The sequence below is a fragment of the Lasiosphaeria miniovina genome (assembly GCF_030549165.1).
Source record: "Lasiosphaeria miniovina strain SMH2392-1A chromosome Unknown B0T26scaffold_3, whole genome shotgun sequence".
Classification (NCBI taxonomy): Eukaryota; Fungi; Ascomycota; class Sordariomycetes; order Sordariales; family Lasiosphaeriaceae; genus Lasiosphaeria; species Lasiosphaeria miniovina.
The window spans coordinates 5,743,882-5,765,404 of NW_026848222.1; the positions used below are offsets into that span (position 1 = coordinate 5,743,882).

The 21,523-nt window shown below is 53.7% G+C and overlaps 5 protein-coding genes across 5 annotated transcripts; 3 read left to right on the forward strand and 2 right to left on the reverse strand.

Annotated features, from left to right (window-relative positions):
* The first annotated feature begins 1,090 nt into the window (after window positions 1-1,090).
* Window positions 1,091-4,792, forward strand: B0T26DRAFT_258198 (uncharacterized protein). The gene is made up of 2 exons (XM_060434026.1): window positions 1,091-3,276; window positions 3,340-4,792. Exons 1-2 carry the CDS (start codon window positions 1,429-1,431, stop codon window positions 4,642-4,644), a joined length of 3,153 nt encoding a protein of 1,050 aa, XP_060299235.1. The 5' UTR covers window positions 1,091-1,428; the 3' UTR covers window positions 4,645-4,792.
* Window positions 4,793-5,440: 648 nt separating this feature from the next.
* B0T26DRAFT_674895 (P-loop containing nucleoside triphosphate hydrolase protein) lies at window positions 5,441-6,673 on the reverse strand (the record flags this gene model as incomplete). Its single annotated transcript, XM_060439759.1, has 2 exons — window positions 5,441-6,375; window positions 6,439-6,673. 2 exons carry the CDS (start codon window positions 6,671-6,673, stop codon window positions 5,441-5,443), a joined length of 1,170 nt encoding a protein of 389 aa, XP_060299236.1.
* Window positions 6,674-8,524: 1,851 nt separating this feature from the next.
* B0T26DRAFT_258234 (Sodium/calcium exchanger protein-domain-containing protein) lies at window positions 8,525-12,193 on the forward strand. Its single transcript, XM_060434027.1, has 2 exons — window positions 8,525-8,792; window positions 8,864-12,193. Exons 1-2 carry the CDS (start codon window positions 8,627-8,629, stop codon window positions 12,079-12,081), a joined length of 3,384 nt encoding a protein of 1,127 aa, XP_060299237.1. The 5' UTR covers window positions 8,525-8,626; the 3' UTR covers window positions 12,082-12,193.
* Window positions 12,194-15,333: 3,140 nt separating this feature from the next.
* Window positions 15,334-18,438, forward strand: B0T26DRAFT_750593 (P-loop containing nucleoside triphosphate hydrolase protein; the record flags this gene model as incomplete). The annotated part of the gene is made up of 6 exons (XM_060445244.1): window positions 15,334-15,589; window positions 16,024-16,301; window positions 16,568-17,107; window positions 17,167-17,259; window positions 17,697-17,899; window positions 17,952-18,438. 6 exons carry the CDS (start codon window positions 15,334-15,336, stop codon window positions 18,436-18,438), a joined length of 1,857 nt encoding a protein of 618 aa, XP_060299238.1.
* A 1,333-nt stretch (window positions 18,439-19,771) lies between these two features.
* On the reverse strand, window positions 19,772-21,391 carry B0T26DRAFT_740291 (uncharacterized protein; the record flags this gene model as incomplete). The annotated part of the gene is made up of 3 exons (XM_060443831.1): window positions 19,772-20,860; window positions 20,924-21,033; window positions 21,139-21,391. 3 exons carry the CDS (start codon window positions 21,389-21,391, stop codon window positions 19,772-19,774), a joined length of 1,452 nt encoding a protein of 483 aa, XP_060299239.1.
* Window positions 21,392-21,523: the final 132 nt, after the last annotated feature.

Here is a 21,523-nt window from a genome sequence, read left to right on the forward strand (position 1 = left end):
GCGTTCGGGAGGCGCTGTCCTTTTTGGGTTGCCGCCCTGGTTGTCGAAAGGAGCAAGGGCCTGATACGAGAGAGAAATAATCTGACTTTTAGGTCTTTCTATTGACCTAATCGATAATGCTTGGCGCGTATTCGGCTTCATCTCTTTGTCTCATTCTAGAATCTAGACCCCGCCTCGCGGCGCGCAGCTTTTCTGGAATTGCGGGTTACGGGAATCCGCAACGGCGGCACTCGAACCTTTATTGTGGGTACAAGTGCCCGATGACGACGAAGTGATTTAGTAGCCGACGCTCCGAAAGCCAGCCTGCCTAGACCGTGAGACTCGGCGGTGAGGGCATTGTTCGATTTCTTCAAAGAACAGTTGAGATGTAGCAAGCTAGACAGGTGCCTCAGCATTCGGGTTTGAGCATACTGGAGCTATTTAGCCCATTGTGCCGACTTGCTACATGTCTCCAAACTTTGCCGTACTTTCTTTCGCCTCGATGTGGGAGTGGCGTCAGGGTAGCCCATTCGCCATTTCAGCAGTGCAGATCGTTCCCGCCTTGGTAGGCCTTTTACACTAGAGAAATCCCTCCCCCCCCTGCACGTCCAGACATCAACCTCAATGGCCCCTGTTTTCCTTTCCTGGCCTCAGTTACAGTTTCTTGCCCCTCAAACCCTGGGCCTCCCGTCGGTCCCCGGTCTTGAAGGCCGCCTCCCCTTGAGTCTGCCATCTTCAAGTCCCCTCCGTCCATGACGATATTCCTTGGCATACCCCCTTCTTGCCAGACGTATACTAGTTGTCCTGACTGCCGTCAGAGACTCGACAAATCTTTGGACCGAACGACCCCGTCCGACGCCCCTTAAACATTCCCCGCCTACAGACGCCGAAAATCGACACCAGGCGAAAGCGGCCAAATATTTCCGATACAAAGGGCTAGAGACCCGATACTCTTCTCGCCCCCACAGCCGTCATTGCACCTCGGCCAGGGTACATACGTAACACATCACCGCCCAAATAACGGCCGGTCCAACCCCACCGAACGCCAGACGCCAGACGACTCCACAGGTGCCTGCACGCATTCTCCACCAAAGATGTTGAAGCTCTCTATTTCATTTCACCTGGCTCTGGCTGTCTTCTATTAGTGACCCACCCACCCGAGATTCTCGTTTGGGTCCTAAGCCTGAGAGCCCTGCTCTTTGCCGCCGCTGGCGCAACATAGTCACTGGGTCTATCCTACTTGCTGACGACGCGATAACACTTAGAAACCCCGTGTTTCTATTCCCTCTCCGAATTATTCTTGCCGTGTTGGCGACTCGGGGATGGAGATTTTATGAGGAATTGTCGACAACGAAGCTTATACGGGGGAGATCTGTTTGAGCAGGACTACTCAGGACAGGCATACGTGGGCTTTGTTTTTTTCCCCTGCATACCTAGTTTGCTGCAGCTATGCCTCCCGAGCATAGGCCCAACGATCGGATCACCTCCTACATCATGAAGACATCCAGTCGACCACTACCTGTCTCAACGCATGCGATTGCTGCTCATTCTCGCTCAAACTCGCAGTCGCTATTCCCCCCAAAATCTACGAGCACCCCAATTGCGTCACCACCGCATGCGCCGTATTCCGTCGGGCAGCCATACCCTCCAATGGTCTCGCCGAGTGCGCCCTGGAGTGCGGCACAAGCTGGCAGACCACCAAGTCCCAATTATTTCGGCCTTGCCGTCGAGTCTGGCCCAGATCCACGAGACTCGTCGCTGTTGCCCCGGGAGAACTGGAGCTCTCCAACATCCTCAGTAAAGTCATTTGCGGCGGCACTCCCAAAGCAAACCCCATTAGATGCCAATCCCGACTTCGAGGCGTTTCGAAGGCAGGTCGATTCAAATAGAGGGATAGCGGGGTTTAGTCTGTCGACATCAAGCCTCACAAACGTCGCTACGCAAAGTCTACTAGCCGCAACACCGTACGGCTTGCAGCGGCCGTTTCCTGCAATTTGGCAGACCCATCGAAACGACTCTGGTTCGTTTTTTCCACAAGCGCCAGGATTTGTTGGCGGACCACCAAAAACAAGAGATTTCTCTGGGAGAAAGTCAAATGTCGATTTAGAGAGCCCGAAAGATTCCGCATATGGATCCAGAGGTTCCAAGCGCAATTCCGAGGCATCTGTTGACCCTCTATCCTTTTTGAACTCTGGGATATCTGAATCACCCTCTCAGCTCGACTCGCCATTCCAGAGCAGCCCAAAGATTGATACTCGGCCTACCAACCAGAATGGCCAACATGATACATCATCATCTGCCCCGCCGAAGCCCGAAGGCGGCGGTACTGCGATGTTATCGCCAACCAAATTGAGAGATCTGATAGAAAGCTCCACTGGTGCAGATATTTTGATACTGGACGTGAGAGTCTCGCCCCAATTTACACAGTCCAGAATCAAGGGTGCCCTGAACCTGTGTATACCGACTACCCTTCTGAAGCGGGCAACGTTTAACCTGCAGAAACTACAACAAACCTTCCAAACAGATCAGGATCAAGAGAGGTTCGCTAGCTGGCGCAACGCAAGCAATTTGGTTGTTTACGATGGCTTCTCGTCCGAGAAGCGCGACGCGATCTCGGGGATGAACATGGTCAAGAAGTTCACTGATGCTGGGTACACTGGTACCACAAACCTTCTTCGCGGAGGATTCAACGCGTTCGCCGCGGCCTACCCCGATCTGGTCGATCGGACCTCTGGCCGATCATACCCGAGCCTGTCTTTGGGTGCTAGTTCGGCATCAAATGGCCCTCGGTCTAGCATCCCTCCTATTATCGGAGGTGTTTTGTTGCCCAACTCCAACAATAACCCTAACCCGTTTTTCAGCAACATTCGGCAAAACCAAGATCTTCTAGATGGAGTTGGACAGATGGATATTGGCGTCCCTGCAGGGCTTGATGAGGATCGCTTGCCACGCTGGCTGAGGGACGCAACCACGATCAGCGACCACGGAAAGAAAGTATCGGACAAGTTCCTGCGAATCGAGCTGACAGAGCAGTCGCGCATGAAGGAGGCGTATTCTGCCTTCATTCCGGTCCAGGCCGGTGAAGCTGCCCGCGAAAATACCAAGGTACAGCTGTCGGGCATCGAAAAGGGTGGCAAGAACCGGTACAAGGACATCCTGCCGTTTGAGCATGCCCGCGTTAGGCTTCAAGGGCGTACAGAGGGCGAGTGCGACTACGTCAACGCCAGCTATATTCAAGCCAACCGAAGTCACAAGCGATATATCGCCAGCCAAGGGCCATTGCCGGCGACGTTTGACGTATGTTTCTTGCCCGCCTACCCTTCTCGCTTTCCCGGAGAATATCTGCTGACCGCATTGTAGGACTTTTGGTCTGTAATCTGGGACCAGGATGTGCGTGTCATTGTAATGTTGACAGCTGAATCCGAAGGAGGTCAGCTCAAATGCCATCAATACTGGAAAGGGAAAGACTTTGGCCCAATTAGGCTCCGGGTCCTCTCGGAGAAAAAGGTGTCGCTGGATATCGACAAGCGCCAGCCAAGCTCCCAGACGATACTGGATTTTACCCGGCATGCCTCGGTTTCTGGTGCGCCGCCGGCAGAGTCTGTACAGGAGTCGCCTGCGCCCAGCCATTCGAAGGTTGAAGGGGCTCGCCGTCGAGCTAATACAACGACGACACTCGACTCGAGCGCCACCGCCCCCCCTAAAGCCGGTCTCGGTCCGCAGCTCGCGGGCGCAGGAGAGGCGCCATATGTCATTATCCGGAAATTTGCGCTCAGTCATGCGGCGCATCCATTTTCGACTATTCGCGAGATCACTCAACTTCACTATCCTTCTTGGCCTGATTTCGGTGCCCCTGCGCAGCCTAGCCATCTTCTTGCATTAGTTGAGCTTGCCAATGTTATGCAACGTGCTGCCCCCCCGGTTGATGGTTCCAGGTTGAATGGTCTGCCATCGGTACCACGACGTGGCGGTTCCTTCGACGAGGCCTCTAGCCCCATGAACGAACGGGATAGAGCTTGGAGGAATATGGAAGGCTCCAAAGGGAGTGACAGCTTCTCTTCCACGAACTTGTTGGACGCGCCCGAGTCTCGCGATCAAGCTAGGCCCATGTTGGTGCATTGCTCGGCAGGGTGTGGCCGCACGGGTGCCTTTTGCACTGTCGATAGCGTTATCGATATGCTCAAACGCCAGAGGCTACGTGCTGCGAAGCAGGAGCAGGCCCGTAAGAGGAATGACGACAGGGAATCGCTTCTTTCTCAGCAGACGAGCGAGGGCGCCAGAGCTAAACGCCAAGCACTGGATCGCGACATGGACGGGGATATTTTAATGTCGGAACGTGGAGAAGAGGTCGATCTCCTCACGACGTCCCAGCAACCGGCCGCATACTTCTCCATGGGCGACACCGCGCATCCTGCCTCCGAAACCGGTAGATATTCCGACGACATACGCATCGATACCAGCTGGTTCGATGATGACAGCGTTGATCTTATTGCTCGTACTGTTGAGGAGTTCCGCGGGCAGCGACTAAGTATGGTGCAAAGTCTGCGCCAGTTTGTTCTCTGCTACGAGACGGTCCTCGAATGGATCCGACGTATCAAGGACCGTAGCGGGAACCAGGGCGGAAGGGGAAGGGGGAGGAGCGGGAGCGGGAGCCTGGCTATGTGAATGGAGGAACAATGTATGGTATTGTTTGGGAGACCGTGAAAAGACCGGTCGTGGCTCAAGGTCACATCCATGGCGGATACTTTCTTACATCTTTTCAGCATTGTTAAGTAGAGGATAGGGAAAATGGGCTATGACTGTGGCCCGGAGCATAATTACTGCATGATACATCCGGAGCGGGCTCTGCATAGGTTGGATGTTTGGTGTTCTGGCACTTGTTGATATCAGGTTCGGTTTGCTAGAGCAGGTATATATATATATGCCTTCATGGCATTCAATACATTATATCGTACATTAGATGGGAGGCTTGTATATATACGAGCATGTGCGACGGTGCTTTGTTGCCGTAGAGGCTTGTTGCAGTCCAGTACGAAATGAAAGGGGGGTGTACTTGAGATACGCTGTTATATCGCCCATCCTATCGGCCTCGGCGTCTTCAATGCACTATTTGTTGTTGCTATATGCCTATTTGTCAAGTTTGGCCCGTTTAGGACTGTGTGAACCGTTTAGCCTAGACGTCAAAAAGCAACACGACAACGTCATAAACTGTGAACAGTTCACGGTTATCAGTAAGGTAAGCAGTATCCGTGCAAAAGCGAACCACTTGGCCGCCATAGCCCGGCTGTCAGTCTATTTATTAACTACGCCCTTCCAATGTTTTACAGTATAAGCCATTTTACAGAGCCCCTAGCTGCTGTAGGTCTAGCAGCTCGCAGAATACACAGTCGTTACCACTCTCGCTGTTGCTGCTGCTGTGGCAAAATATGTTTTCTCGAACCATGATAATGCTATCCAACCCTTAGCGCCACAGCTTCGCCAGCGACACCTCCTTGTCGTCGTGCTTGTTGAGGATCTTGGCGGTAGCAAGCTCAAAGTCCTCCTGTGTGACGTGCACACGCCTCTCGCGCAGGGCATACATGCCGGCCTCGGTGCACACGCCCTTGAGCTCGGCGCCGGAGCAGCCGTTCATCTTCTCGGCAATCTTGGTCAGGTTGATACCACGCGTCAAGTTCATCTTGCGGCTGTGGATGCGCAGAATGTCGGCGCGGGCCTCGACGCTGGGTGGCGGGAATTCGATTTTGCGGTCAATGCGGCCGGGCCGCAGCAGCGCTGGGTCCAGGATGTCCAGCCGGTTGGTCGCCATGATAACCTTGATGTTCTTTGTCGGCTCGAATCCATCCAGCTGGTTGAGCAGCTCGAGCATGGTCCGCTGCACCTCAGAGTCGCCGCCCGAAGACCCCTCAACACGAGACGAGCCGATCGAGTCGATCTCATCCATGAAGATAATGCTAGGGGCATGCTCACGGGCCATGACGAACAGCTCGCGCACCATACGGCTACCCTCGCCGATATATTTCTGCACAAGTTCCGAGCCCGACACGCGGATGAACTTGCAGTCGGTGTGGTGAGCCACGGCACGTGCCAGCAGCGTCTTGCCGGTACCGGGGGGACCGTAAAGAAGCACGCCCTTTGGTTGCGCAATCCCCAGCGACTCGAATAGTTCGGGGTGTTTGAGGCCGAGCTCGATCACCTCCTTGATTTCCTTGATCTGCTGGTCCAGGCCGCCAATCATATCGTATGTACTATCGGGCACTTTCTCGACCATCATGAGCGATACAAGCGGGTCGACCGACGACGGGAGGATCTTTTCCAGCTTGTAACTGTCCGAGAGCAGCGTTACACGCTTGCCAACTGTGAGCTTGGTGATGTCGACCGCGTCCGAGACGTCCACCACTGCAGGTCATTCTGTCAGCTTTCAACTTCGGCCTAGAGGCGTACAATAACACGGCAACCAACCATATTTGCCCTCAGGATGCACTTTGACGAGCACCTTCTTGGTGCCCATGACCTTGACCACCTCACCGACGTAGGAGCCTGGTTGTTGCAGCAGGCCGAGCTCTTCTCTGAGCAGCCGCACCCGTGAGTTGTAGTCGTTGCGCTGTGCCTCAAGCCGGCGCAAGACGGCCTGGCCTTTGAGGATCTCCAGCAGCATCGCCTCGATCTTGTTGTGATAGTAGTTGTCGAGCGCCATTGTGACGGCTTGGCTCAATTCGCTTACTGTCTGTGGCCGGCGGGCAGCTCAAATGGAAGCTTTGCGAACCGCGGCGCTGGAATGGAAAATCGGAAGTCGCACGCGCAAGGTATGGCTCGGATTGTTGAGATCACTGGATTTTGAGAATTTGGTGAAGATGGAGATTCATTCGCTGGGTTTACTGGTGCTGAGATGTCAATGTCGACAGCACGTCGTCGGCCGTTCGCTGATGAGGCAGCTAAGGCCCACGCAACGCGGCGCAAGTGCCTGATGCCAAGACTTCGAAGCGGCTGCAGCCAAGACATCACGTGACGCACAGTGCATCGACTCCACAGCCCGACATCGTCGCACGGCCCGGGACGGACGGATCACCTAGAACGTGTGCTGTCACTGAGGCCCAGCCCAGTGATGTCATTTATGTTTACATGAGGACCTGCCTAAAGGTAAACTGAGAAGCATATACGGTAGGATTTCTGTCAGTTACAGTTTATCGTTACTGGGCCTAACTGCGTACTATTGGGTACGTTTTGTCCTTTGGACCTTGACTTCGGGAGCTAGCAGAGCTCTCTGGTTGACAGAACCTGCCCTTCATTCTCAAGTTTAGTTAGTTGCATTTATCGGTCATTTGGGAGGGGCTGTCCTATCTCAATTGCCCGGTCCTGAGCATTGGTTCTTTTCAGCGCTTCCATTCGCTCAAAGGACCAACTTCGAGAGGCGATGTCGGCCGGCTTCCCCTGATCGGAGCTGCCCACATGATGTCGAAGCTGTGCCACCATTGCTCAGATCCCAACCCGACAAACCGTGCCTTTCGTCTTGGCTTACCCAACCGTTGTGTCGTGTCTCAAATGTGGACTGCTGCATGCGCACGTTATCCCCTCTTCCATACCTCTTCACACAGATAGTTACCTATGCATCGGGATGTCCGTGATAGGTAGCTGGGTAAGTGGGGTAGATCCTCACACAGGAGCTACGGGTCTCCTTCATTCATTTATGATCTTCTTTGCATGCAAATCTGGAATGCCCAGGCGAGATGCCCAGGCGAGTGAGCGGCTCGAGTCTTAGTCGCCGTTGATCAAACCAGGCCAACAGGCATGTCAACTTTGGTTTTCGGTAAATTTGTTTAAGGGTCGGGCGCAGCCAATGTTGACGGCGTGGAAGATCGACGTTTCCCAGATCAAGGATTCAAGACTGGCATCAGGTCCGGTGTTGGTGCTGCCCGCCCGCAAAACGGAAACTTGTGGAGGCTAGTCTTGGAGGAAGCCGTGCCTTGTCCGCCTGAGCTTTCAGGGCCTGTGTCGGCCAATTGACAGGCCATGGCAGCGCCGGAATCGCACCTACCTAAGCTAGAAATCAAGACGCTAGGAAGGCCGACGGAGGTCCACAGGTTGGTCAGCAGCCTGCTAAGGTCTGGCACCTGGGACGCCCATCCTTGTCTCCGCCCAGGATCACACCTGCGGCACCTCGTTTTGGGCTCAAGTCCCACAACTCATTGTCGCCAACTCCCCTCGGCCGGCAAGGACACTGCAAAAGCCTCAGGTAGGCGCATTCCGTTGTTGGAACACTCAGTCGCACCTACACCGGCATATAATCTTCGTCCCTGGGCCGTTTTGTTCTCGCCACCCCCGCATGCTGATTCCCAAGTGCGCTGCCCATCAACCTTGCCTGTTTATTTTGCGGTATTGCAGTTGCTAGCCACGCGTCGCTCGAGCTGCCTTCTCCCGCGAAAGCCAGAACGACCCGAAACCGCATACTATGAACTCGACTCCTCCGATCCGTGCAACTGTGATGCCAACCTTCATCACACGCTAATCCATCCAAAGCGATCCTGCTTGCGACTCGCGCTCAGGGTTTTCTAGTGCAAACAAGTATCCTGGCCGGACCAAACATCTTAGCACATCACAAGTATATAACTTCAGTTTGCGGTGTCATTACCGTTGCACAACATCTTCTACCATGGATCCTCCCTCTCAGCCGGGCGATGGTAGCTCGTCTAGCGATCCCTCGCCCACTGACACCCGTCGGCCCTCACGGTACGAGTCTATTACTGGCGCAGACGACAGCCTCTCCGAGAGTTTCCAGTCGACAGAAACCGTGCGGAGGAGACCGGAGCAGAACTATGGTGGGTGCAATTCCTGGCTCCCCAGCCAGACTCGTGGACTCTAGTTGACCATCTTCCCTTCTTATCTATAGGGTCCATCAATAGTCCCACCACAGCAGGCAGCATCCACGCCGACGGAGGAAGCCAAACTGGTACCTCTGACCGTGGCGTTCCACGAACAACCCCTGTGGTACCTGTACGGTCGCCGCTGCTAGGCCCTGACCGAGGTCGCCCGCGCCCGCGAAAGCCGCCTATGTCGCGCCGCACATCCTCCAACACACAAGCTCCTCACCGAGGGGAGTACTTCTCTGTGGATGATGGCATCGCCGAGGTCGAGGCCGAGACATTCGGACGGCATCACAGCTATATTTCAACCGTAAGAAGACGAACTCTCGCACCGCCAACACTATCACGAGTACACTCGGCTCGTGACGACGAGGAGATAGAGGAGCAGCCCGAGGACGAGGTTGAGGAGGCGGCCGAACCATCTTTTATAGAAGAAGCCGAGGATGACATAGTTGCCGAGGAGGGGCCCGTGGGAGAAACGCCTGATGACGATGATGATATCAGTGACGCCGAGAGCTTCACCCTCAAGGATCGTCAGCAGGCCATTAACGAGACGCATCCGTTCGGAATCAGACTGTGGAAGCCAGCTCTCTACAAGAAAGACCGATCGGTCCAGAAGACCGCCGAAGGTGACATTCACTCGTCGCCCGGTGGCCGTGTCAGTCGCTGGCTACTCCTCTTCAACCTTCTTTGGACGCTAGGTTTTGGCTGGTGGATGGCACTCATTGCCTTTGTCGGTGCCGTTATCTGCTTCCTCTTCGCTGCCGCACCGAGCGGGCGAGAGTATGGGCGCGTCTTGTGGGGGTTGGCTGGATATCTCTTTTACCCGTTCGGAAAATTCGTTCGCTTGGAGCAGCAGGAGGCCTATTTGGACGAGGACCAAGGCGAGGGAAGGAGCATTAGCGAGTACGAGCAGTGGCAGAGCGGCGATTTGGAGTATGGCAGACTCTTTTTCGGACCGGACACGGGCCGGTCAATCGTTGGTCGGTCTCGAAGAAGCCTCGACTCGGAGCCCGATGAGACGGAGAGCCTTCTCGGCCGAGGCCGTGGGGGAGTCTCGGACCCCGATCTCCCGCGGATGAAGCGACGGCTGTTTGGCCGCGGCCAGTGGAATATCGGCCGTGTTGTCTTCTTCGTCTTCTTTTATTTCCTGATCATGCCTTCGCTGTTCATCACGTCGATCCTCTGCTACTTTTTAGTATTCTGGATTCCTATGGGGAAGGTCACAATGCTTTTACTCGACCATCTTAGACGTCATCCTCTGGCCTTGTCTTTCGATTCCGACATTGCCTCTGCTCGCCACCCTGCGGCACCGCAATCTTCCATCCTGGTCTGCACCTATCGCGCTGTTGGGCTCAAGTACTGGAAGTATACAATCGATGGAACCAATGTCTTCCTGATTAACCTCATGGCCATCGTCGTCTTCGTCATCTTTGACTGGGTTGTACTGGAAGGCATTCTTCACGTGGAGAACTTTTTGACGTCGCCCGCGTTTCTCTTCGTCGGCGGACTGGCATCCATCATCCCTTTGGCATACTTCATCGGCCAAGCTGTCGCTTCCATCTCGGCACAATCCTCAATGGGCCTTGGCGCCGCTATCAACGCCTTCTTTTCCACCCTTGTCGAGGTCTTCCTCTACTGCGTCGCCCTCAAACAGGGCAAGGGCCAGCTGGTTGAAGGCAGCATTGTTGGCAGCATATTTGCGGGCATCCTCTTCCTCCCCGGCATCTCCATGTGCTGCGGAGCCATCAAGCGCAAGACCCAGCGCTTCAACTCCAAGTCGGCCGGCGTGACATCGACTATGCTCCTCTTTGCCGTCATTGGTGCTTTCGGCCCGACGCTCTTCTATCAAATATACGGCACCCACGAGCTCACTTGCCAGGACTGTATCGGGTTCGACCGCCCTACCCGCGGGGGGCAATCGCGCGACTGCCGCCGATGCTATTTCTCACAAACACCAACCCTCAATGACCGCTTTTATATCGAAGCTGTGCGTCCTTATTGCTATATGGCGGCCGGCATGCTTTTTCTGTCGTACATTATTGGTCTCTGGTTCACGCTTCGCACACACGCCGCCGTCATATGGAACACCGATGCCGACGAGAAGAAGCACGAGGACGGTATGACGCCTCACATTCCCGCGCGAGCTTCAGCACATGCTTCATTGGGCGACACCACTAGCGTTGACATTCGAGATTCGCATCTTTACAAGCGGATTTTAGGCCAGTCTCTTCGCCAGGTCGGCCATAACCCCAGACCCGAAGAACAGACGAGACATAACTCGTCCATTCCGGTAGGCCCAGCCAATGGTTCGCTTCATATCACGCCCCCGAAGCCAACGGGTTACGGCGCCGACAATATTGGCACTGGCATCAATATTCCGGGCTTCAGTGATGCAGAAAATGATAACCTTGTTCACCAAGTTGCGGAGATAGCTGCAACGGCTGCAACGGTCGCCGCCCGAAACGTCCAGGGGCCAAGGCGGACCTCGGCGCATGGAATTTCAGTCTCGACTCCGGCTCAGCCCTCTGCGTCGGGCAGCCGTAGCGCTCCGATCCGCAGTGCTACATTTTTGGATCATGAAGACGCCGGCGAGTTTGTTGGGGCTTCCGGAGGCGGACATGGAGGCCACGACGCACCAAACTGGAGCCGTCTGAAGAGTTCCATCATCTTGATGGGTGCTACGGTGCTTTATGCCGCCGTTGCCGAGATCCTGGTAGACACGGTGGACGTTGTCCTCGAAAGCTTCGAGATTGACGAAAAGTTCCTGGGCATCACGCTGTTCGCGCTCGTGCCCAATACGACGGAGTTTTTGAACGCCATTTCGTTTGCCATGAATGGCAATATTGCCCTCTCGATGGAAATCGGTTCAGCCTACGCTCTCCAAGTCTGCCTGTTGCAGATTCCAGCCCTGGTCCTCTTTTCGGCCATCTACCCTCTCGACATACCTGTCGAAGACCTTGCGCGATACACCTTCACACTCCTCTTCCCCCAGTGGGATATGGTGACGGTGATCCTGTGCGTTTTCCTGTTGAGCTACATGTACGGCGAGGGCAAGAGCAACTACTTCAAGGGCAGCATTCTGCTGCTCAGCTACATGGTCGTCGTAATCGGCTATTACTTCAGCAGCTTCGGCACTATTCTTGACGGCCCGGAGAGTGGTATTAGCCGGTTTGACACCCTCAGCAGTGGAGGGGAGTGGATAAGTTCCGGACCGAAGCCTGTTATACCGAGCATGGCTTGAGCATGGCTTGAGCACGTAAAGTATGGTGTTCACGAGACAGTGCCACATCCGCCTCGGGTTGACTGCGTTATTCCCTTGTCCATTTGGTCATGGGAAGAAAGGACACGGACCGGGGAGACTTGGCCCTGCCACGTTGCCGATGATGAATATTAATATCATAGCCTTATCGGCAGGTTTGGTTGCGGCCACTTTGCAAGGAACAGGGAGGAAAGGTCAGATTGCCTATGGGCACATGTGCTTACTCGTCTTTGCGGCCACGACATACTTTTCAGCCCTCGGCAGGCCCGGTTTTGCTTCTTTTATCCCCGTCAAGTTATTTGGCGAAGGACAGAGCACCAAGTATCATTGTGCTCTCGTCTTGTTTGGTTGACTCTTACTATACTAACTTTTTTTTCTTCTGTTTTACGGGTCTTCAGTTTAGTCTAGAATCCTCGACTGCGGGCTGAGAAGTCGTGGTCGGGTCGGTTCGGCATGGGACGGTAATCAAGAATGGGCGAGTAAGGGTGCATACATCATTAGAGTGCCTTGGTCTCCTTGACGAACAGGAATTAATATCTTCTCCCTCGTCAACCTATTGGCTTTCTTTTCTTGTTAAGTCTGTGCTTGCAGAGACACTTGAGCAACTTGCAAGCATCACCAGAACAGTGAACTCGGGGTTGGACGCGAAAGGTGTGGTGTAGGGCAATTGTGGTATTTTTGTCTTGTTCAGATAGTAATTACATTTCATAATTACCTTATCTTACCCGGCAGACTGATTCCCGCTCTACTTTTGGTGCTCCCGTTTCAGATTTCAACCTTAACAAATCTCAACATTTCACCTCTTTCGACTTCCACCCTGCACGCAGGTGGTGCGCGTCCGTGTTGACATGGAGCCTCGCCATCATCCGATATCTCGAAGCAGCGAGGGGGGTTGGCTACATGGTCCAACTTGCGTCGCATTCCGAGGCCCGCCAATGCAGCCCTCAGCAAGCTGTGGTTGATTCGACAGCAGCGAAGCTTGTGCTTGAATTAATTACGTTATTGGATGTCTCCAAGGAATATGGCGATTATCAAACGTCCCCAACTTCCCACAAAGGGTTGACAGCTGCAATTCTTCGTTGCCTGATGCAAGAGCTGAACGTTTACTAGCCAATGGGTGGTTGACACCCTCCGACCCGCGAACAACCATGCCGAGAAACGTGACCCATGTGGGAACGGATTAGGTCACAACTGTCGATATTGCAAGCCACATTTGGGGCCGTATGCAGGCAATACTCGTTTCAGGCCACATTTGAAGCCCTAGATAAGGCAGTACTAGGTTATCGCAACCTAATGGATGGTCTAAATGTTGCTGAGAGACTCTTGCAGGCCGAGCTTGCCCCACACCCACCCCTTCGAATACAATAAGTCTATGAATAGCCTGCGCAATGATGCGGGGAATCCTCCTGTCTCTCTTCAGCAAATTCACTGAGACTGACCTTGTCGAAGAGGGAGATCTATCGCACCCCCGGCCACACACAACATGGAGTCCAGAGACGCTGCCTACGAAGGGGAACTGAAACAGACCAGTTCAGCAGACGAATCGAGTTTTACTTACTTTCCCCTTTGTGAATGCGCCTGTGCTGCCGCCGCTTTAACCTGCTTAGCGGGTGTGCTTGCCTGTGCTTGCCTGTGCTTCCCTGTGCTTGCCTGTGCTTCCCTGTGCTTGACTGTGCCTGCGGCGCAGTCACGGAGCCTTGTTTTTGGACTACCCGGTTAGAGTTGCCAGTCTACTAGAAATCTGCGTGCCACCTATGAAAAGCTAAAGAAACTGCTAGAAAGTAATGGAATTGTAAGGATGCGTTCCTGAAGTTGTACCGTTACCTGGTTGCCCGTTCCCTTCCCAACCGAGCCAACAGGCCTCGGACTGAATACATTACAGAAATAGATCCTAGAGTATAGAGACTACAATACAACGTAGGTTTCTAGGAACTTGTAACGATAAGGGAATCCTAGCAACAGGAGAAACCTAGAGGGTCGTACGGGACACACTCACGGTTAGGGAGGCACAACAACAAAGGGGCCGTCGACACGGGCGGCTCTTATTACTAGATAGAAACAAAGGCTGAATCTTAAGGATCTCAGCTTCAGAATCGGGCTTGTAAGCCCACTCGGTGTATCCACTATACAGCAGCAAAATAGCTTCATTAGGATCAGAAATGCTGAATTGGGCCTGCTGCAGCAGCCCAAGGTTTTGACAATGAATCGTCGTACGGCTGTGCCGTAATCGGAATGTCATTGATCAATGCTGTCCAGCAGCAGGCCCAAAGCTTCAGCAGGGTCCTTGCAGGACCCCTGCGAATCCACTTGTGACCGGCACATCATGCCTCGTTACACTTAAAGTAAGCTGTATTAAGCTACCTACGGACTACATTTCCTAGCAGCTAGAAACCCCTAACCTCAGTCGTTACCCGAGACTACCCTCATCTACATAGGCTTTACCTCTGCGCAGCCAGGATATAAGAGGAGAAGCTAGCTAGGCTAGGAACCTTAAGATGTTAAGATGCCCTCGTACGTACGAGACGTTCCCAATATCTCCGTGAATGTAATGTAGAACGTGGTCATTGATAGGCTTGAGAAGACCTGGGGCCGAAAGTAGGTAGCTCAGCAAGGGAGCAGGGAAGAGAGGGAACCTTTACTCTGTTGCTTGCTATTATTGCTGACTGATAGTAAACGCCGGATTAAGGGGGCTTTGATTAGACACAGCTAAGGCTTTCCAGGTAACTTAGGGCATCTTCTTACCCCTGACTGGACAGATTCTGCCCTGCACGCGTAGTAACAAGATACCAGATATTAATCCACAGACGAAACTCAGCTCACCAAAATCCGTTTTCGGACATTGGGCTGGGCTCTCGCCTTTTGGGCTGAGTATACGCCGAGCGAGAGCTGAGCGATGACTGAGCAGGGCTGGGCTTGGCTGAGCTGCCTAAAAGGTCAACTTTCAGGACTACACATACTTACAAAGGGTCTTTTATTTTGGGCCTTGGTCCTGTTTTGGTCCTCGTTTAAAGTTTCCTCGCATCCGACGTCCTTTGGTCCCAGATTAATCCAGGGATGTCCAAGGGCTAGCATCCACTGTTTACCAAGATTTACAATATCACCGACATCAGAGCATTCCACGCAGAGCTTGCCGCCACTGGCAAGGCCAAGACACCGGTCAATATCTTGGCAGTGGTAGACAAAGTGAGCGTTATATACTAGACGACGGAATGCCAAGACCCGACCCCAGCGAGCATGATCGAGCAGGCGAGTGACGACTTACAGATTGTTGTGAGCTTGTCGACGTCTGTGAAAGTAGGCAGACGCCACATCGGGACAGGCCCCGAGGACCACAGCCACAAGCGCGTCAAATCAGCCACCACCAGCAACATCAATGGCGCATGGATACTCTTCGAGCAAGCCACCGAGGCGATGAAGAATATACACCAAAACATGCACCGCGACAACGAGCGTCTGAAGGCCGAAGTGACCACTACCAAACAGATTTTGGGTAAGTTCAAAGGGTTTTTTATGAATAATCTTGATTTTTAAGGAAATCGTACTCTATCCGTGACAGGCCAGGCCTGGGAGGAAACGGTTGGGGCTGTGCCCAACCCAGGTCACGTCATAGACCACGTGACTACGCGTTGACGGATGAGGGGAGGTAGGCGCGGCCACCCAGAATTCACCGGAGAGGTGGATGCGCCGTGAATCCCCCCCCAACTCTATAGATGAGATCCTCGAGGGAAGGGGACTGTTGGAATTCTCCCCTTCCCTCCTTAAGTAGAGTAATCACAGCAAATCGGCACCCCAAGCAGGCCACTGTTCTGGGGGGAAGCCTCTCACAATAGAAACACGTTTTTGATTACGAGCTGTAAGAAATATGTCACACCCTGGCAACTGGGCTAAGAACGTCCATGTAAAAGCCTTGGAGTGATGTACCAGAGTTGGGCCATGGGCTACCACGGGGATTCCTCTATGCGCTCACTCTCTCCACCAGCCACGGAATGCTTATCGTCGTTTACAACGGTCGACCCATAACACTATGGGGCATGGATGAGGACACCTATACGGGTAGCTGTGGCAAGAAACTCTCTAGCGGGGACATCAGTACGCATATGATCATTGCCCTGGCCTTCAGCCTGAAACCCAGCATCCGCCTTCTGGTCGTTACGTACCTTGACAGCGACCTCGCTCTCCTCGACCCCTTCGTCGACCAGCAGGTAGAATGTTTCCATATCAACTACCAAACCCTCACCCTAAGCCCTAACGGCCGTCTCCTAGCGGCGGGCGGTACGGACAGGAAAATTCTACACACGCGTTAATGAGAGCTCAAATGCAGGCACGGTGACCGTAATCCAATACTAAACAGAACCATTAAGATCGTCAAATCTCAGCAAACTAAACACTAGAATCCAGAACATGTCCACCGTCGAGTCCGAGAACGAGAATACAATGGACTATATTGCACGCAATTAGCTCACCGTAGCCGACATCCGGCGCCTGGAAGACGCACCTCAGAACGCTCACCAAAACCTCCTGGCCGTCTAACCACCAGGCCATTCTCAACACCCGCCGCAGGCTTCCGGTCTATAGCAAATATGAGCAGATCCTAGACATTTATCACCAATCCCAGGTGATGATCCTGTCGAGTGACACCGGCTCGGGCAAGTCAACGCAGGTCCCGCAGCTGCTCGTTTACGACAAGTGGGCTAGCGACCTCCAAATCGCCTGCACTCAGCCACGTCGCCTGGCAGCAAAGGAGCTGGCCGAACGCGTTGCTGACGAGATGGGTGTTGTACATGGCGCAGAAGTGGGCTCCCATGTCCGCTTCGAAGCCATGACTGGGAAGAAAACTCGTCTGGTGTACATGACCGAAGGGATACTGCTTCGGAAGGCGACGGGCACCGATAAAGATCTGAAGGGCTATGCGTGCGTGGTCGTCGACGAGGCCCATGAGCGGACCGCTGATACCGACTTGCTCCTGGCCTTGCTCAAAGGTATAGTGGCGCGTCGCCGAGACTTCCGTGTAAGCAATATGGTATAGTCTATTTGAGTCTGCTAATACTAATCAACACTCCGTAACAGATCATTATCATGTCCGCCACACTTGACGCAGACGATTTCAAGCGGTACTTTGACGACTGCCCTCTGCTTCACATCCCTGGCCAACACTACGATGTCGAGCTTTTCCATGTTCAACCTGGGAATGAGCAATCGGATTCCATTTATCTCGTGCTCTCGGATTGCTAGTCAAATCCATCAAGAAAATAGCCCAAGTGACATACTGATCTTCATACCCGGGGTAGACGAAATCGCGGCCGTGTGCGATATTCTTCGAGCGAACACGACAAACCTCACTGTCTTCCCTCTTTACTCTGCCCTCCGGAAAGACAGCCAGAAGCAGGCGCTGGCTGCAAGCGAAACTCGGGAAGTGCATCGTCGCCACCAACATCGCGGAAACGAGCTTGACAATTGATAGTATTGTCTATGTCATCGACTCCGGTCTTTCGAGACAGGAGGTATATAACCCACGTCTGCAAATCCATGTGCTCCAGTTGCAGACCATCTCACAAGCCTCCGCGCGGTAGCGGGCGGGCCGGGCAGGCCGAACGCAGAAGGGCGTCTGCGTTCGACTTTACACCGAGGCCACATATGACAACCTTACCCCGTCCATGACACCAGGTATTCTCTGCCAGCCACTCGAGTCGCTCATCCTGACCCTCGCAGCTGCTGGCTACAGCAAGGTCATGGACTTCGATTGGATATCCTTACCTCATCCCGAGCCGGTGTCGCGTGCCGCTTATAACCTCCGCGCTTGGTATGTCGATCCAACCCCTTCGCGCGCATTTGTCTCACACAAGTGGTCGTAGGGAATTCTTGAATGACAACGGTACCCTCACTCCTTCCAGCACCCACGCTGCGAAGTGTCCACTGGACCCTATTTGGTACCGTGCCATGGTGGTCGCCAACAGTCAAGGCTGCACCATGGATATCCTCGATCTTACATCCATCTCCTCTGCACAGGGCTCGATCTTTGTCCGTCCAAAACAATTCCAGCAAGTTGCGGACATGATGAAATCAAAATGGGCCAGAGCGGGGTCCGACCATATCCCCCTTCTGAATGCTTTTCATGCATTCGAGGATGCATGGGAGAAGAAGAACAATCCCGGAGTCGACCTTGACGAATGGTGCTTCGACAATTTCTTGAACCGCCATGTCCTCGAGGATATTCTCCGGATACGCAAGGATCTCATTGCATTCCTCCGACCAACCAAGCTTAAAGTAAGCATGGTTGACTCCGTTAGTATCCGCAAGACCCTGGCAATCGCGTTTTGCACGCAGATCGCCACTTTCTAAAGAGGTTGCGAATACAGGACCGTCCCTGGCAACTCATCCGGGCTCCTTTCGCCTACCAGCGTCCTCAACGCCAATGAGCCCCAATGGATCGTCTTCACCACATACCATCTTGCCGGCAGCAAGCCGTATTTCGACAACGCAACTTCAATCGATCCAAAATGGCTCGTGGTAAGCTCCCTCTCCATATTACCTCACCCCCAGTTTAACGGTTGGCCAGGATCTGCCCTTGTTCAAGGATGAGAGCCTTCCAAAGAAAGGGGAATGGCACGTTTAGGCAACCATGGGTCAAGGAGTCCCTAGACAACTCACGCGCACCAGCAGACTAGGCAAAGCTCCTCGCCCATCATCCCCTTCATCAAAACAACCCGATATCCGTACTCCTGATAACTCTAAGTCACTATCTCTCTCATACCTCTTCTGACCGCCGCAAGGCCTCGTCACCCCTTGTCGCCTTCGGGCTTGCGAGTACACCTTCGCCTTCGGGCTTGCGAGTACGCCTTCGCCTTCGGGCTTGTGAATAACTATATCTACCAAAGGTCGTTTGGCGCCATGGTTAAGCGCCTAGTGCTCTAACGGAGGAATGGGTTCGGGTCCCATAACGATCATTACCTTTGGGGTCTGCCAAGCCTAGAGGGTGACCCCAATATCTGACTAGGATGCTAACGGACGCAGGAAATCATTACTCCTTCATAGTAAGTGCCGACTGGGACGTCATTGCAGCTGGTTAGACACCGGAGAATGTCTATTTACGGAGCAGATAATTGCAGTTTGCTCGTTAATTAATTACCTTTGTTGTCGCGTGCGCCATACCCGGTTCTCGACGCTTCTTCCGCCACAAGGTTAGCGGTTTTGCTGGGCTGGAGGATGACTAGAGACTTTGTTCTTAACTAGTAGCCAGAGAGCTCGCCGAATGCTATCGCCATTTCAGGCAGCCACTTTGTCCCTGTTCTTGTCTGCGTTGTGATGCTCCGGGAGGCACTGCAGCTCGCCCGCGCGCTTCACCCATGGTAATATGCCAGCTGCTCTAAAACTGGCTAGAATCGCGATGCCTGCATTACTTTCCGTTGCCTCCGTTACCTTCTTTGCGTTACGTTGCGGGGAGGTGATGACATGATGGTGGATGATGCGATTTGAGCATGGTGGCTGTTAATTAGGCTGGTGCGGCGCTCGCACAGCATCGTCTTTCATGTCGTGTTAAGTACTGTGGGAGTAGCCCGAGGGGGCTCCGGGAAGAGTCCTAAAAAAAGTTGAGTGGCTGTCAGTGCCCGAAGGCGGGGTGGGTGATGAGGCCTGGCGGCTGTCAGTGCCCGGAGGCATCCTCCCGGAGGCATCCTCACGTGCTATCACTCGTATTGACGAGCGTAAACCCTCGGTTAATGAGCTCATCAGCAGCAATTCCGGCGTACCAATCCTTCATCACCCCTTCTTTCGGAGCGTATCTGAAAAGGCCCAAGACATCTCCGTCCTCGTTCCAGATAGCACTACCGCACATTCCTTCAGGAAGCTCGATTGCCGAGTCTTCGGCCCGGTAGATCCAAGTTGTGAAGACCCATCGTTGCTCTGGTGAGTTGTCATCACTGGGGATTGTTACGAATGACGTCGCCATGAATGATCCGTCGATGAGGCCTATATCGGGCGAATCGAGGTAAACTAGTTCGAAACGTTGACGGCCTTGGACTCGGACTAAAGTTTTGAACCGGATATGCTGCGGGATCGTGCTGTTGTCGCTCTGGAACGTCTCGTTGTAGAACGTTTCTGTATCCTGCAACTTGACGAGCGCGATATCTGTATGCGAAACCTCCGTAATGAGCTCGCCAATCTTGCGGCCGTTGCTAGGCAGCGCGTGAAAGACTTGAGTGCCACATTCGGCCGGGAATCCATGCGAGGCTACCGTCATGAATTCGCTGCCAACTCGATCCTTCAGCAGAACTCCAGATGTAGTCGAGAGAAACGTATCGAGATTGCTCGGCAGGTAGGAAGAAGTCAGCCTTAGTCCTGGTTGCAGAGTGTCGTATTGGCTATTGTCGGGATTTCCCGGGGTAAGATCGGTGAGGCGGCGAGCTTGTGGTGCTGATGGTCTTCCCATCTCATCGTCAAACAAGTATAGACACCTTATCTTGGCGGCCCGGACTGGTAGTTTGTCCATATCAACATGCTGGTGTTTCAGGACGACCATGACACAGTTGCCCCAGTACATGACCTCGGTAATCGAGACTTCAAGGTCTTGAAAGTGATCCTTGATGACGTGGAATAGCGGCTCCCAATTCTCCATATCTTTGCAATTTTGGTCTTCGGCGATGGAGCCATTCCTCCAGCCGACTGCCCGAGCTCGTGGAATGGGGCCTAGGCTCATCTCTAACGTGAGGTAGAGAGGAACCCCGCCAATAGTAAGTGGCCAAGGCTTCGGCGGCAGCGTACGTAGCTAGAGCATTACAAAGTAACCGTCGCACGAAATACCGATTGTTCCCGGAAAGATGCTTTGCACCATATCTCGCTTTTCGGGGTCAAAGACGTCTCCGGGCTGGCCTCGGAGGTCGAACGGCAAAATGATATGTCGCGCCGGCGTTGGCATCTGCGGACCCTGTGCCGGCGTGCCTTGGAAGAGTGGGTTTGGGAAGGTGCTTTTATATAAGGGCAGCCTCTAGTCTAGAGTCTCAGGTTAGTATTGTCATTTTGTAAGGGTGAATGCCAAGTCCTTACCGATGTGACCCAGCTCGGCCGTATGGAACCAACCGAGTGGATTCGGGAGGCTTGACTGACGGATACTATTGAGTGAAGAGTTCACAGCGCTAGGGCTGGTGATAACTGCGATTCTCTTGGTTGACGTTGCTTCGGCCGTCGGCGTGATTCGGCGCTTTCTTGAAGAGGAGAGGGACAGGTCGCCGAGCGCAATCGGCGATACAAGCAGCAGTTCGGCAGCAGCCGTGCGCTGCGGCGTAGACAGACCTGACATGGTGTGGAGATCCCGTCTCTCTTGGTAGTGGTGGTGATTGGCAAGGGCGATCGAATCTGGCACGATTGAAAAGGCGAGGTCCAGATGGTAGAGTGAGAGAGAAGAGTGGCCCCACCGGAGCGAGGGGTCTGT